This window comes from Plasmodium reichenowi, chromosome 12 (assembly GCF_001601855.1).
Source record: "Plasmodium reichenowi strain SY57 chromosome 12, whole genome shotgun sequence".
NCBI lineage: Eukaryota > Apicomplexa > Aconoidasida > Haemosporida > Plasmodiidae > Plasmodium > Plasmodium reichenowi.
Window position 1 is genome coordinate 1,429,309 of NC_033657.1, and position 17,500 is coordinate 1,446,808.

General features: G+C 19.9%; 3 protein-coding genes across 3 annotated transcripts; 2 read left to right on the top strand and 1 right to left on the bottom strand.

Moving 5' to 3' along the window:
- Positions 1–75: 75 nt before the first annotated feature.
- PRSY57_1236200 (SUMO-activating enzyme subunit 2, putative) lies at positions 76–2,403 on the top strand (the record flags this gene model as incomplete). Its single annotated transcript, XM_012908780.2, has 2 exons — positions 76–2,000; positions 2,247–2,403. 2 exons carry the CDS (start codon positions 76–78, stop codon positions 2,401–2,403), a joined length of 2,082 nt encoding a protein of 693 aa, XP_012764234.2.
- Positions 2,404–2,739: 336 nt separating this feature from the next.
- Positions 2,740–10,524, bottom strand: PRSY57_1236300 (hypothetical protein; the record flags this gene model as incomplete). The annotated part of the gene is made up of 1 exon (XM_012908781.2): positions 2,740–10,524. One exon carries the CDS (start codon positions 10,522–10,524, stop codon positions 2,740–2,742), a length of 7,785 nt encoding a protein of 2,594 aa, XP_012764235.2.
- Positions 10,525–11,781: 1,257 nt separating this feature from the next.
- On the top strand, positions 11,782–17,295 carry PRSY57_1236400 (hypothetical protein; the record flags this gene model as incomplete). The annotated part of the gene is made up of 1 exon (XM_012908782.2): positions 11,782–17,295. One exon carries the CDS (start codon positions 11,782–11,784, stop codon positions 17,293–17,295), a length of 5,514 nt encoding a protein of 1,837 aa, XP_012764236.2.
- Between the last annotated feature and the right edge of the window lie 205 nt (positions 17,296–17,500).

The following is a 17,500-nucleotide window of genomic DNA, read 5'->3' on the forward strand; positions in this document are numbered from 1 at the left end:
TTTTTTTCATATATATTTATATATTTTTTTTTTTTTTTTTTTTTTTTTTGTGTGTCTTTATAAATATTTGTAAAAATGCATAAAACGATAAGAAAGCTATTTAGCGATGAGGTGTGTGATAAGATAGAGAATATGAGAATATTGTTGGTAGGAGCGGGTGGTATTGGTAGTGAGTTTTTAAAAAATATAATAACAATAGGTTGTAAGAATATTGACATTATAGATATAGATACGATAGATATCACTAATTTGAATAGGCAATTTTTATTTAAAAAGAAAGATGTAAAAGAGTATAAATCTCATGTAGCAAAAGAGAGAGCATTAGAGCATAAAAAGGATTTAAATATAAATGCTTATACATTTGACGTTTGTACTATGAAAAGTAGTGATATAAGAAAATATGATTATGTAATTAATGCATTAGATAATATAAAAGCTCGAAAATATGTAAATAAGTTATGTATAATGGAAAAAAAAGTATTAATAGAAGCTGGAAGTACAGGTTATAATGGTCAGGTATATCCTATATATTATAACCAAACAAAATGTTATAGTTGTGAAGAAAAACCAAAAAATAAAACATATGCTATATGTACAATAAGACAAACACCTTCTTTACCTGAACATTGTGTTGCTTGGGGGAGATTAATATTTGAGACATTTTTTTGTAAAAATGATAACGAAACATTAATAGATATTAAAAATCATATAGAAGAAGAATCTAAGAAAAGGAATATGGATAAGAAGGAAATTATAATTTTTATTTTTAATTATTTATTTAATGATACTATAAAAGAGTTAATTTATTTAAAGAAAGATTATACAACTATTCCTATACCAATACATTTTGAATGTGATGAGAATATTATAGATCTTTTTGAATATGAAAATGAACATAAGAATAATGAAAAAAATATAGACAAATTGAATGATAATAATAAAAACAATATGGGTGATAACAAATATTATTCTAATAATTTCAATTGTGAAGAAACAAATAGAGAAAAAGATGATAATGTACTCATGTTATCGTCACAAAATATATGGGATAAAAAAAAATGTATAGAAATGTATATAAAAACATTTTTAAAATTATATAAATATCTCAATATAAATAAAAAAGAACAACAATATTTAATTTTTGATAAAGATGATGATGAATGTATAAATTTTATAACATCTATATCCAATATTAGAATGTTAAATTTTTCAATTAATCAAAAAAGTAAATTTGATATACAATCCATAGCAGGAAATATCATACCTGCAATATCTTCGACTAACGCCATTGTTGCCTCCTTACAAGCTTTTCAATTAATTCATGTGATTGAATATTTTGAAACATTAAAAAATAAAAATAAAAAAAAAATAAATAGTAATAATAGTAATAATAATAATAATAATAATAATAATAATAATAATAATAACAACAATTATGAGGATAATGCTAGTTATTGTGATGAAGAAGAATATAAGACAGACCATTTTAATATACGAAATAGTAAAGCTAAACATGTATGGGTAAAAAGTATAGTTAACGGAAATAAAATATTTTCAAGAGGAAACTTAGTTAATGCTGAACCTTTAGAAATCCCCAATCCAAATTGTTATATATGTCAGCAACCTACTATACATATATATATAAAAAATTTCGACAAAATGACATTATATAATTTTGTAAAAGATATATGTATGAATGAATTGTCATTTTTATATCCTTTCCTAGATAAAGATGATAGAAATATATTTGACTATGATTTATTTCAAGAAAATGATGATGATTATATACAAAATCTATATGCTTCCTTAAATTATTGGAATATAAAACATGATGAAATATTATTACTTACAGATTTTCAAAATAACAATGATCAATTGGAAATGCACTTAAAAGAAGACCCTTCCCTGGAAACAGAATATTTTATACAACAAAAAAAGGTTCCTTCGAAAAAAAGAAACATAACTTATATGCACGTCGAAGGAAATATGGACACTGAAAGGTAAAATGAAATATATGCACATATATATATATATATATGTATATATATATATATGTATATATATATATATGTATATATGTATGTATGTATATGTATTTATTTATTTATTTATTTATTTATATACATGCGAGTCGTAAATAATTTATATTATATAATATCCATTTTAATGTTATGATACTTCGATTCCTTTCCAACATATGCCTTATAAATAAATGTTTATATATTTACATCATTTAATTTTTGTAGCGTTAAAAAAAAGAAACATATATTATCCGACGAACATAAGGAAACAAACGATGAAAAACAACCTACTAAAAAGAGAAAACAGGACTCGATTAAAGTAGAAGAAATAATAATTGACGACGAAGAAAGTGACAATCAAAATGTTGTCTTGATTGATTAAATATAAAAATAAATAAATAAATAAATATATAAATAAATAAATAAATATATAAATAAATAAATATATAAATATATAAATATATAAATATATAAATATATATATATATATATGTAAACCATTTTAAGTTGAAATGTCAAAATGTGCAATATTATGAATCTATAACAATTTAATTAAAAATGAACAAAAGAGACAAGTTAAAGATTGAATGGGCATGTCCCATACAAAAAAATAAAATTGTATAAATGTGTGCATACATATATATATATATTTATATATACATGTTGGTTTATACATATGTTTATTATTCATATATGTAAGAAGGACCCTCCGTTAGCTCTACCTATTAAATCGTTCAATAAGTATATCAACTTTATACGCAACTATATAAACATCAACATAAATAAATAATGAATTATATGTATGATGATCTAATATATTTATTAATAATCCTCTTGCTGGTTTGAAATAATGATCTATCATGTTGAAGTTTTTGAAATAAATTTTTTTGTCTTTTTTTTGAATAATTAGGGTTTTATTTTTTATTTGTATTAATGGACATGATATGTTTTTAAATCGATATGTATTATTCAAATTGTACATATTATTGTTCACGCTGTTCCCATTGTTCATATTGTTCTCATTGTTCGCACTGTTCATATTGTTCACATTGTTCATATTGTTCACATTGTTCACGCTGTTCACATTGTTCGCATTGTTCACATTGTTCACATTGTTCACATTGTTCACATTGTTCACATTGTTCATATTCTTCACATTGTTCATATTCTTCACATTGTTCACATTTTCATTTGTTTCACCTTGTGTTAATATTCGTTGCACATCCACATCCCCATTTAGATCTTTTTCCTTATATACCTCATTTAATAAATATATTAGTTGTACGTTATTTATGTTGAAATTAAAAAGCTGGAAAAATTTATAAAGCAAATTCAACGGGACTATTTTTTCCAGATTTATTTTTTTCATATCTAAATGTGTGTTATAATTATTTAAAAATTCATCAAAATTATTGTAGCTATTTTGTTCATTCTTTGTATAGGATATCCCCGATGTATCATATGTACTATTATATTTTGCACATGTATTATGTTCGTCATAATTATTATAATTTTTTTTATTTTTATCTACAGACATTTTATCTTCTATAAAGGTACTCTTGAGATGAATAGCTTTATTTAAAAAGTTGTTATCATGTTGTAATATATTAACACGTGGTATAAGAATATGAGATAAATTTTTAGACCTTATTAAATTATGAATAATATGATCATTAAAATTTAATAATTCGATATTTTTTAAAATGTCTTCAAAAGAATAATCTCTGATTTTATTATTATTACTATTATTATTATTATTATTATTGTTGTTGTTGTAGAATGCAAAATTTCGTTGGATTGTATTTAAATATATTAATATATCATTATTTGTATATGGTAAGAAAATATTATAAAAAAGGATAAGAAAAAAAATATTCGTATTTTTATATTGTTTATAATTATTTAAAATATAATTTGTATTTTTTAATAACGTTTCTAAACATAAGTTTAGTATATCTTCTTTGTAATATTCTCGATGTTTTAACATGAAAAACTCATCATAATATTCTTTTTTTTTTATTTCTTCAATAAGTACTTTATCCAGATAACTTCTTTTTTCTTTCTGAAAGAATGAAGACGACACACCTTCTTCTTTATGATCATACAAATATAAATCATTATCTTCATTTTTATGTTTATGCAAATCGTTATATTCATATATATGTCTTTCCATATGTTCAACATGCTGATCTATATTTACATTTGCTTCATCTGTTAAATGCCGATTTGTATTATCCGATTGATGTTTTTTTGATTTTTCGTTTTTAATAAAACAGCCAAATTGGTCCACAACATTTTTTATCTCTTGAAATTTATAAGTGGTTTGATAATTTAGATGTATGGATTCACTATGTAATAAATTTATTTTATTTATTTGTTCTGTAGTATTCATATGTTTATCTTTAACCTTATAATTTTGTAACATTGTTATATTGTTAAGAGATTCATTTATGTGTGTTTTGTTCTTGTATTTAATAATTTGATCATCATCAGAATAATTTAATTTTTTATGAACATTATTTGGAATAGCAAAATTTTGTTTATAATTATTTATTGTTTTTTTACTTTGATCATAATCATGTATCATAGATAAAATATATTCCGTACTAATACCTTGATTCATATTGTTATATATATCTTTAACATAATAAAATTTATTATTATTTTTCATCTCAGAAATTAAGGACTTCAATTTTTCGACATATAGCCTTTTTTCTTGATCATTTAAATTTACAAAATTATTTAATAAACAATTATATACTTTTTTGAACTCACTTTGTAAATTATTATATTTTACATTATTTGAACTGTATGAACTATTTGTAGGATAGTTATTTATGGTTGTATTATTCTTATACATATTAAAATGGAATATATATTTGTTCTTATCATTACATATTGAATGATCACCCAAACGACAATAATAATTAATATTATTATTACTATTAATAATATCATTACTATTAATATTATTATTACTATTAATATTATTAATATCATTATCATTATTATTATTATTATTATTATGTGGGCAGTCAGATTTCATATTACCATTATTATTTATATCCTCCAATAGAAATATTTCCTTTTCTATATAATATAAAGAATAATCATAGAAATGTAAATTGACATAAGAATATAATAAAGACATAATACTAGAAACCTTCATGTCATGTATGTGCTTTATCAAGATATTTTTGATAATGATACATATATGTATAGAGAAATAAGAATAATATGATAAATTATATAAAGCATCTAAAACATTAATCAAATAACTATTATCAACGTTTGAAAAATTTAATAATATATTATTTATATTTAATTTATATTTAGGTATATTAAAAAATAAATAAGAATTATAATAACTTTTAAAATATTCCTTTTTTTTTAATATATCTAATGATTTATATAAAGAAGAATTTAATTTACTATTATGATAAGGATCAAACAATTTGTTATTTAATATATTCATAAATTTAGTATTATTAAGACCTATATTATCATTATTATTATTATTATTATTATTATATGTATTATATTTTTCTGGTTGGTAATATAACTTCTTTACATTTTCATAATACATGTTATTATTATGACGATTAAAATTTAGATTACCCTCTTGTACATGTACATTATTTAATATACCTCTCTCATTAGCTATAACCATAAGCAATATTAATATATAATTTTCATTTCTTATATTTAACAAGCCTAATGTATATAAAAACTTACATGCACATTTAAAAGAAATATCACGCATTTTATAAATGAACAAATAATCATATATATCGTAAATTATATTATGATTTATGTTCTCCTTTTTGTTTGTTATATAATATTTTGCTAAAGCTAATGATAAATGTTGTAAAGATGTTACATTAACACTATTAATATATTTATATGTTACATCTTTTATTTCTTCATATAATTCTTTTGGAAAAATATTTATTTTCGATAAACAAGAAATGGATATACAGAAAGAATTTATATTCATATTTTTAAAAAAAATTAATCTTTTTATAATTTCTTTTATCAAAATATCTTCAAGAATTCTAATTTCATTTGATTCCTTCGCATGATTATTTGTATTCTTTTGATCATTTACATATGGGGACCTAGATACAAGATCTTTCTTATTATCATATTTATTTATAGTATCATCATTACATATATTATCATGTTTATTTATAGTATCATCATTACATATATTATCATGTTTATTTATAGTATCATCATTACATATAATATCATGTTTATTTATAGTATCATCATTACATATATTATCATGTTTATTTATAGTATCATCATTAGATACACTTCCCACCATATTTTCATTTTGCTTCATGTTGATACCTTCCCTATGTAGTAGTACATCTTTTTTACAGTGACCCTTTGTTGTAGTTACTTTTTGTAAATGATTAGAAGGAATATAATATGTATTGTAATTTTTGTTATGATAATGTTTTACATTTTTATATTTTGCATAATCATAATTTATAATAGTAAGATTTCTTTCTTTTTTTTTATCTATTAAATTATATAATCCATAAAGTAAACATGATAAACCATATTCATTAATTTTTTCAATATTATAAATAATTTCTTTGATCATACCTTTATATAAATCGAGATGTATATTTTTCATTTTTAATTTCCCAAAGGAATATATGAGTGAAACTAATGAATGAATATTACAATTCTTTATATCATATATAAAATTATTTTTTCCTAGGAAACGAAAAAAATTATTATTATATAATTGTTGTTTTGCTAAAAGATTTGATATAATTATACTATTATTTAAAGAGATGAATTTTTTTTTATATATGAAAATATTTAGTATTTTATTAACAAGTAGTAGATCATATGAACAATAATATTCCTCCTTTTTCTTATTTTTAAATTGTGTGTTGATATTGGGCATATCCATACTTAAATTATTTACACATACATTATTTTTACTATTATTTATAGATACATTGTTAATATTTACATTATTTGAATTAATAACACTTCCTATATTATTCATATTATTATTATTATTATTATTATTGTTCAGTTTAAAATGGCTTATCAAAATATTTAGTAACTCTTTATCGTTATATTCATTCAAATAAAAATATATAATTTTATTCATATAAGAACTACATTCAAACATATTCATTTTACAAAACAGAATAAAGTTCTGTAATATATCTTTCTTTTTAATACATATGTTGTTATATTTTAAATCCTCATCACTTAATATAATAAAATCTCCTTGCTGTTTCTTTTTTTCTATTTTATCTATATTATTATGTACATTATTATATGTATTGTCGCACATGTGCTTTATAAATTTTATTCCTTTTTGTTTTATACATGTATTAATATAAGATGCTAACATATTAAATTCATATATCTTCTCATTATAACAAGAACTCATATTTTTTATTACATTTTTTATCACATTTTTTATCATATTTTTTATCAATTTTTTTTCTTGTTCTTTTTTTTCCATACGTCTTGTTATCTTCATTTTGTTCAAATTGTCATACCTACATGTCGAAGTATTTGTATTGTCAATAAAATTTTTTTTTAAAACATTTAAAGAATTTTTATTTTGTTCTGAATTAAGTGAAATATTATCATGTGGATATTCATAACTTTGAGATGTATTATATCCTTCAATCATATGGATTTTTTTTTTTTTTTTTTTTATAAAATTATTACTATTTATGATTTCATTATTGAAGACTTGTTCTTTTTGGATGTTCATATTTTTTATATCCGTTTCATATTTATTAAACAATCCTTTATATTTTAGAAAATTAAAAAATATAGTTCCGATTAATGATTTTTCATCTTCTACATTATGTATAGTATGATGACATGATTTGTTTTTATTAATAAGATCATTCTTTTCTTTTGTACTGCTAGCATCTTTTATAATATTATCTTCCTTATTAGTCTCCTTATCAGTGTCATACAAAAAGAGGTTTTCTAAATATGTGTGTTTTGCTTTTTCTATAATTACATCAGAAGAATATATTTGTAAAAACAAGTTCATGAAGAGAGTTATATTTTTTTCTACATTTTGTGTTGTATGTATATCTTGTTTTTGTTTTTGTTTATGTGAATATGTTATAATATCCATAACAAATTTATGATTACTACTCAATCTATATATTATTGACATGTCTTTTTTTCCTGATGAAATTGTATTCCAGTATTTTATAAAAAAATTTAAAAATATGTTGGAATAATTTAAATTTAAAAAGAATGGTAATAAATAAAAATGAAATTCTACAATTATGTTATTTAAAAACTTTATAAATTCTTTTAAATACATTTGGTACAAATTTTTTTCAGTACAAGAGATATAAGAGAAATAATAAAAAAGAAATATGGGATTATAGAAATAAAAGTTGGAAAAAAATATATATTTTAAATATTTATACATACTATCTTGATAATTATTAATACAAAAGGATAAAAGTATATTTAAAATGTGATCTTTAAATAAAGGGGGATATTTTATATCTCCATTATTAAAGGTAAATATATTATAAGTATTATTATTATTATTATTATTATTATTATTATTATTATCATTATTATTGTTACTATGTATATTATTGTTTGTTATTATGTTATTTTTTATGGATCCAATTTTTGATACACTTTCTTGTTGATCAGTTATATTTTTATTTATCAATATACTATCAAGTTTTATATCATTTTCTATGCTTAATATTTGATCCCTTATTTTTTTAAAATGATCTCTTAATTTATTGTTTTGTAAACATTCTTGTGTGATATTATCTTTTGTAATTTTATTTGTTGTGTTGCTCATTTTGTTTTCTTCTTTGGTTTTTACATTTCTTTTCTTTAACTCTTCATAATATTTTATCATTTTATATTGATCAGATTTTTCATATATTTCTTTATATACACCTACATTATTTGTTCTCCGTGTGTAGTAAAAATATTTTATTTCGCTTTTATCTATATGATCATCTCTTCTTATTATGCTTACATCATTATCTTTCATTTTATAGTTCAACTTATTTTTTAATTCAAAATGGTGATTATTGTTATAATAAAGGTAATTCTTTAAAGGAGCACACTTCTTATTAGTATTTTTTAAAGAGCTCTCTCTTGAATAAACCTTTTTTATATTATCCCCTTGTAAGTTATTTTTTCTTATATTATCCCCTTGTAAGTTATTTTTTCTTATATTATCCCCTTGTAAGTTATTTTGTCTTATATTATCCCCTTGTAAGTTATTTTGTCTTATATTATCCCCTTGTAAATTATTTCTTCCTATATTATCCGCTTGTGAATTATTAAATGCCCCCTTTTGAAAACCATCACTTTGCTCAAAAATAATATGATCATCACTTACTTTAGATGCGCATTCATTTTTATAATTTTTATGTACTTCATTATGATTTATATTTATATTATTATTTATAAAATGTATTACATCAAACATATATATATTTTTAAATGCGCAGGTATGATTTTTGTTATTACATGTAAAAAATTTATTGCTCCTTATATATTCATATGTTAAGCTTTTCAAGGGGTATAAATTAACATTATCATGATCATTACATGGTTTTAATGTTGACGTTTGTGTTGACGTTTGTGTTGACGTTTGTGTTGACGTTTGTGTTGGCGTTTGTGTTGACGTTTGTGTTGACGTTTGTGTTGACGTTTGTGTTGACGTTTGCGTTTGTATATGTGTATATTTTTTTGATTTTGTACTCACTTTATTTTGCTCATCAGATTTATGGATGTTCACACAATTTGATAAAGACTTGTTATCAATAGACATTTGGGAAGCTGGTTTTTTTTTATTTTGATTTATATATTTTACATTTTTCTTAGCATGTTCATATTTTTTTTGATTTTCTTCATTGATCATATGTTTGTTAATTTTACTTATAAATATATCCAATGTAAATATTTTAAGTTTTTCAAAATATTTATATTCCGTAGACAATTTTAAAAAAAGGAATATATTATAAGGACTTGTTTTTAATAAATGTTTTTGTAATAATTCAAATAAATAATGTGTTTGATCATTATCATTAATCTTAATATTGTTATTTAAATAAATATATAAAACTTTTTTAAATGAATGTCTCCTATTATTTATAGTAAAATATTTATATTTTTGTTTTCTTAAATTTTCTATATCTTTTTTTATAAATGTTAATATATCGCATTTTAAGAAATTACAATAATAATATAACCTTTTATAATCTCTTGTACTTTTTATATTTTTATTATGAAAAAAAGAATATAATATAAGTTCATTATATTTTTCATTACCTGTTAATTTTTGTATCTCCTCAATCCTTTTTCTTTTATTATATATATACCAATTCAACGTGTTCTTTTTTTCTTTATTCTTCTCCTTCCCATCATTTCTTAAATATTTATATAACAACCCTTTTAACTTGATACTAGAAAAGGTAACTTTACTTTTTTTTAAAAAAAAATGTTGCATAATTATTCATTTTTTTTTTTTTTCTTCAAAAACATGACTTTTGTAAATATTATATAAATATATAAATAAATAAATATATATATATATATATATATATATATATATATAGAATAAACAAAATTAAAATATATAAATAAATAAATATATATTATATATATATATATATATATGTATGTATGTATTTATAAAAATTTATCTATTAAATATATGATGACACATTTTTAACTTGTTCTCATTTTATTTTCCTTACGTTTTTCTACAGAAGGGTTATAACATTATAAATATATTAGAAATAATAAAAGGAAAAAAAAAAAAAAAAAAAAAATTACAATCTCTATATTTTATTTTACTAAACCCAAAATTTTTATATTTATTGGTTATATTTCATAAAAATAATAAAAAGAGAAATAAGCTAATTTTTATATGCTTAGTTAAATAAAAAAGTGAATAATATAAATATAAATATATAATATATATATATATATATATATATATATATATATATATAATATATGTATATGGGGCTTATAGTAAATATATGAAATTCCCCCAATAAAATATTTACATATATATATATATATATATATTATATTAGCAATGTTGTTTTTATATATATATATATATATATATATATATAATATATATGTTTCATTATTATATTATAATCAAAGTTTTATAATTTTATTAATTTATATAAGAAAAATATATATATATAATATTTATATATTATATTATATAGTTGTATTTTCATATTAAAAAAAAATATATATATAAATCCCTTTTTTCCTTTTTTTTTTTTTTTCTTTTACTAATAAAAAGAAAAAATAATTAAAATATATACCTTTTGTAAATTTTTTTCTATAAATTATTATTATAATATTGTTTTTATTATTTTATTATTTTATTATGAGCATCTCAGAAGTTAAATATATATATATAAACATAACAACGTTCATAACATTTTTATATATTTCTTTTATATTGTGTTGAATTTTTTTTCTTTTATTAAAAAGAAAATGTAATTTTTTTTAATTCTTGTTTTTATCACGCTTTATTCATATCTACATATAATTCAAAGAAAAAAGGAAAAAAAAAAAAAAAAAAAAAAAAAAAAAAAAAAAAAAAAAAAAAAAAAAACATAATATAACATAACATAACATAATATAATATAATATAATATAATATATTTATATATATTGATTTATTTTGCTGGTGTCATATTCTCCTTTTTTTTAAAAGAAAAAAAGTCCGAGAGATATGAAGGAATTTCTTGTAAAAGATATTTTTAATAACAGCCAGATGTATGGTGAGAAGAACAAAGCAGGACTACATAATATTTACAATATATTAAAAAATGATGAGAATAAAAAAAATGAGAAAAAGATAAAAGAAGTATTTAAATATATAGATAATATTTTAAAACGAGATTTCGAAAAGGATGTTTTAAGTATACCTATATCTTTATTAAAAGAAAATGACAAGAAAATTATTTTTAATAACTTAAGAAGATTATTCAAATGCTTCTCCTTATTTATCGGACAGCAAGAATATATGGATTCCTTAGCAGATTTTTTATTTTACTTATATAAATATATGAGAAAGGCAGATGTAAAGAGGACATACAAATTGTTAAGAAAAAGTTTACCTTTTGAGAGTGATGCTGTTGAAGGTGAGCCAAGACGTCCGAAAGAAAAAAAAAATGAAAATGTGAAGGATGATGACGATGATAAGGGTGGCGATTACGATTACGATGACGATGACGATGATAAGGGTGGCGATTACGATGACGATGACGATGACGATGATGATGATGATGATGATGATAATGACGATGGTGATAACCAAATTACAAAATCAAATAAAGCTACTAATGCACCAAACAAATACACTGATGTCCCACAAAACCATTTTGCTAGAAACAAATTTTTATTTAATTTTATATTTTATAGTAATATCCTGATTTATTTGGAAAAGTTGAAAAAGGAAGATAGCAAAAACCTTACTTCAGATGAACATTACTTTTTTATGAATTTAAAAAATAATATATTAAATAAAAAATATATATTCACATTAAGCAATTATATCCCTTATTTTGTTTTAAGTTATCCTTCCTTTCCCTTATTTCTTGAGAACTTGTTTAATATATTTTTTTTTGTTCGAAATAATTTAATTACATTTTTTATAAAAAATATATACAAAAAAGTAGGAGAGCTGGTATATTTGAGGAACATAGATATAAATAAAAGGTTTACTTTAAAAAAATATTATAATCTTTTAATATATGTATATTTGTTATATAAAATGAAAATTGTCATATCTTTATATATAAAACCAAATAAATATATTATATTGAATGATATATTAAATGATAACACTATTATACAATTATATTTAGATATATTAAGAGATTTTAAAAATACTATATATTTTATATTCAACACAATTAAAGATAAAATTAATGTAAATAATACAAAAGGAAATCATTGTATAGAATTCTGTTTCATTATTTTATATTTAATTAATATTGTATATTCTAACCACAATGATGTTTTAAATATATTTTTAAATAATAGTAAATTTAATAAAAATATCTTATTTATGGAAAAGTATAAACATATGTTTTCTCAATATAACAAAATATATAAAATCTTATTTGAAGCTACGAAATCGAAACCATATGATGATGTAAAAATATATGATCACATGAAAAATATTTTGTATGGAAAAAAAAAGATGTTTGTAAAAAAGAGTAATAAACATAAAAAAAATAATAGGAACAACACATCAAATGTAGAAAATAATATTAATAATAATAATAAAAATATTGTGAATTCCTTTTTTTTTCCTCATAAAGACAAAAATTATAATTATTTAAAATATATAAGAAATGAAGTATTACAAAAACAGGTACAAGAAAAACAAGAAGGAGGAGAATATTCACTTGTATATGTTTTATTATTTTTTTATTATCTAACAACAAGATGTATAAAAATATATGACTACACCTGTGATTTGCATGACATGATTTTTTTTAAAAAATTTTTTATATACAAAATATTAAAAGAAGAGGAACATATAAATGATCAACATATAGATGATCAACATATAGATGATCAACATGTAGATGATCAACATATAGATGATCAACATATAGATGATCAACATATAAATAATTCGAAAAATATAACAGTGGTAAAAAAACATACAGATGTAAATACCTGTACAAATAATGTTATATCAGAAAATTATGCAAAATGTTTTTATAACCCGTACTTTTTTAATCTTGTCAAAAATAATTTCTTTTTATACATCAATGTAGACAAGAATATTCTGAACGTCCTTTTTAATAACGAACTACAAATGTTTTTAAATAATAAAAATTTGAACTATAAAAATTTATATCACATGCTAGCATATAACTCAAAGAATAGATATAATCAACTTAATATACGACTTCTTTTTTATAAAGTAATTTTTAAGAATATTATAAAATATATCCTATATATAAAATATGATGATCATAAATATGAAAAGAATCAAAAAATTAAAAATTTAAAGCAAACACAAATAAACAATATTTCGGATAATATCCATAAGAAGAGTAACCATGTAGAAAAAGATTCTTTCAATATACATAATATGATCTATCTTTTTAATAAAAAAAATAGAAATAAATTTAAATCGTTACATATTAACGAATATCAAATTAATAAAAATCAAATCCATGATATCGTTATGAAACATGATAAAAATACATTTATAATTCTTAAACATTTAGATTTTTTGGATTTACATAAAGACAAATCAAATTTTTTATTTGACAAAAATATTATTAATTTAATTATGTATCAACTAACGAATGAAACTATTAATATAATGAAACTTTTATATACATGTAATTCAAAAAAAAAAAAAAATTATAACAACATGGATAATCTTAATTCTTCTATCTATCTCACAAAAAATATGAACCTTTTAATTATTATCTTAAAAAGTATGCTTAATTTAATTAATTCATTTTTTCAAATTATTAATATGAACCATGCAGGTAAAAATAAATCTACGTTAATATATTATAAACAGAAAAAAGAAGCTATTCTATTTTCTGAAGAATATTATAACCAAATAAAAAATGATAAAATATCAACAAAACAAATGTTCAAGGAAGAGATCTATTTAGATTATGTGGATGGATTTAATAAAAAGTGTATGAAAAAAAAAAATTTCTATATCATCAAAAAGATGTTCAAGTTGTATATTAATATTATAAAAAGGGAATATAACAATCAAAATAAAAATGATAATCACAATAATAATAATAATAAAAATGATAATGACAATAATAATAATAATAATAATAAAAATGATAATCACAATAATCACAATAATAATAATAATAAAAATGATATGGATGGATTTCATTTATGTACAAACGAAATTATAGAACTAGGCAAAGTACTCATTTTTGTTTTTAATTTTACCATCTTTTATATTATTAACAACATAAAGGATAATAATACACATGGAAAAATGCATGGTGGACATGTAGTAGTAAAAAACTTGAAAAAAAAAAGATACACGAAAATATTTTGTGATTTTCTTAATCTTTATAATTTATTAAAAGATCAACAATATTTAACTTCCTCAAACGAATTAAAAAAAAAACTTTTTAAATTTTATAAACATTATCATGTTGTAAATCAAAGAGTTAGCAGTAAAATGAATGATAAAAATTATTTTGCTTGCTTTGTACAATATAATTATTTAGAAAAAAATAAAATAAAATATCTCAAAATTTCAAAGAAAATATTTATACATTTTAAAAGCTTAACGCCAGCTATTATATGGAGTAGTAACATAGAAGAAGATGAATCGAATGATGAAAATCAAATTATTCAAAAAAATAATCATTTCATCTTACCAATACAAGATAACGAAGAAGAAAATATTCTTGTATCTGGTGAATCATTGTTAGATATACTAGCAGATGAACCAAATAATAATCTAGCACAAAATAATTATGGTAAAGAAAATGACAATCTGAATGAACAAAATAAAAAAAGAAAAAAAAGTGATATAAAAAAAAAAAAAAACCATACAAATTTATTTTATGACGTTACATCATTATTAAAATGTTTAAAAATTAATTTTAAAAACCAAAGTGCCCAATCCGTTATAAAATCTTTATACTATCTATTATATTCATTAGTCGTCTTGTCAAAAAAAGTAAAGATGATATCGAAACAAAGAGATATTGTGGAAGGTTTTGAAACCAATGTTAGTGATAATGAGGAAAGTGATCAAAAAGATCAAAATGATAATGTGGATGATGTTGAAAGGATACATAACCATCATCATAATAGTTTAGATGATGATGAAAGGATACAGAACCATCATAATAATTTAGATGATGATGAAAGGATACATAACTATCATAATAGTTTAGATAATGATGAAAGGATACAGAACCATCATAATAATTTAGATGATAATTATTCCAAAAGAGATAGTGAACAAACCGATACTGAAGAAAGTTCAGAGAGTTCTCTTAATAGTGATGATTATTTTGAAGAAGAAAAAAAAAAGAAAAGAAAATCGATAAGTTCTATATATATTGAAGATATGAAAATTTTAGAAAAACATATTGTACATATATTATATACATTTAAAGTATTAAAAGATATAGAAATGAAAGATATAGATAAATTAAATATATCAATAGAAAAATATATATTTAAAATTATAACAATAATAATTAAAGAAAAAAAAAATTTAGAAATATTACGTATGTGTTTGAAATGTTTAGAATGTTATCATAATATAGAAAGTAAAATAATACAAGATAAAAAAAAAAACTTTGTAATTAATTATATGTTTGAGTTAATACAAATTATTTATCACATTCCAAAACTCAAAGAATATTATTCAAAATATTTAAATATATTTTTTAAAAGTTCATTTGTAAGATATATTAATATTAACCAAGTTTTTAATGGTTCTTATAATTTCTATTTTGAATCGATCTTAAATAAATTTATATCCGTTGTTGATCTTAATGATTATATTAATAATAATAATAATAATAAAAAAATAAATAATATAAATTTACAACAAAAAGAATATATAACTAATAAATTTATTGATATTATAAAAGAAACTAATAAAAAAATTTACGTAATGAAAGATGAAAATTATTATAATTATTTAAATATTATAAAAAATAAAGATGCAAATAATATAAGCATGTTGAATGGATACTCTCTTAATGAATTATCTCACGTTATACAAAATATATATATACATTTTAATCAGATATTAACAGATAATAATGCTTATGCATTTAATAAAAAAGTAAATTTAAATTTATTACTTCTCTTAAAAAAAATAACAAATATGTTTTATATTAAGCAAAATAATATCCAAATGTTTAAAAATCAATTCATAAAATATCTATCAGAATTCTTGAACTTTCAGAAACGTCTAGATGAAGAGTTGTCTACACAAAAAATATATATAAATATAAATGAATTTTTAAAAAAGCTATCTCTACTAGTACAAACCATAAAATCAATGAAAATCTCGGATGATCAAAAATTTAAGGCAAATCATATCAGACAAATTAGTAACACGAGTACGACCGTTTCGGTTTCTGATCATATTAGATCAGCAAAAAAAAAAAGAAAAAATCTGAAACGTGGATTTAATATAAAAAAGAAGAGAAAAGTTGCAAAATCAGCAACTAAAAAGGATAGCCCATTAAAAAAAAATTAACCTCACGAAATATATTATATATCTTCCCACTCTTTTTCACCCACAAATAAATAAATAAATAAATAAATATATATATATATATATATATATATGTAATTATATTTCTATATATTTCTAAATATTTATATATATTTATGCTCATAAAATAATTTTATTTTATTATTTTATTTTTTTATTTTTTTATTTTTTTATTTTTTTTTATTTT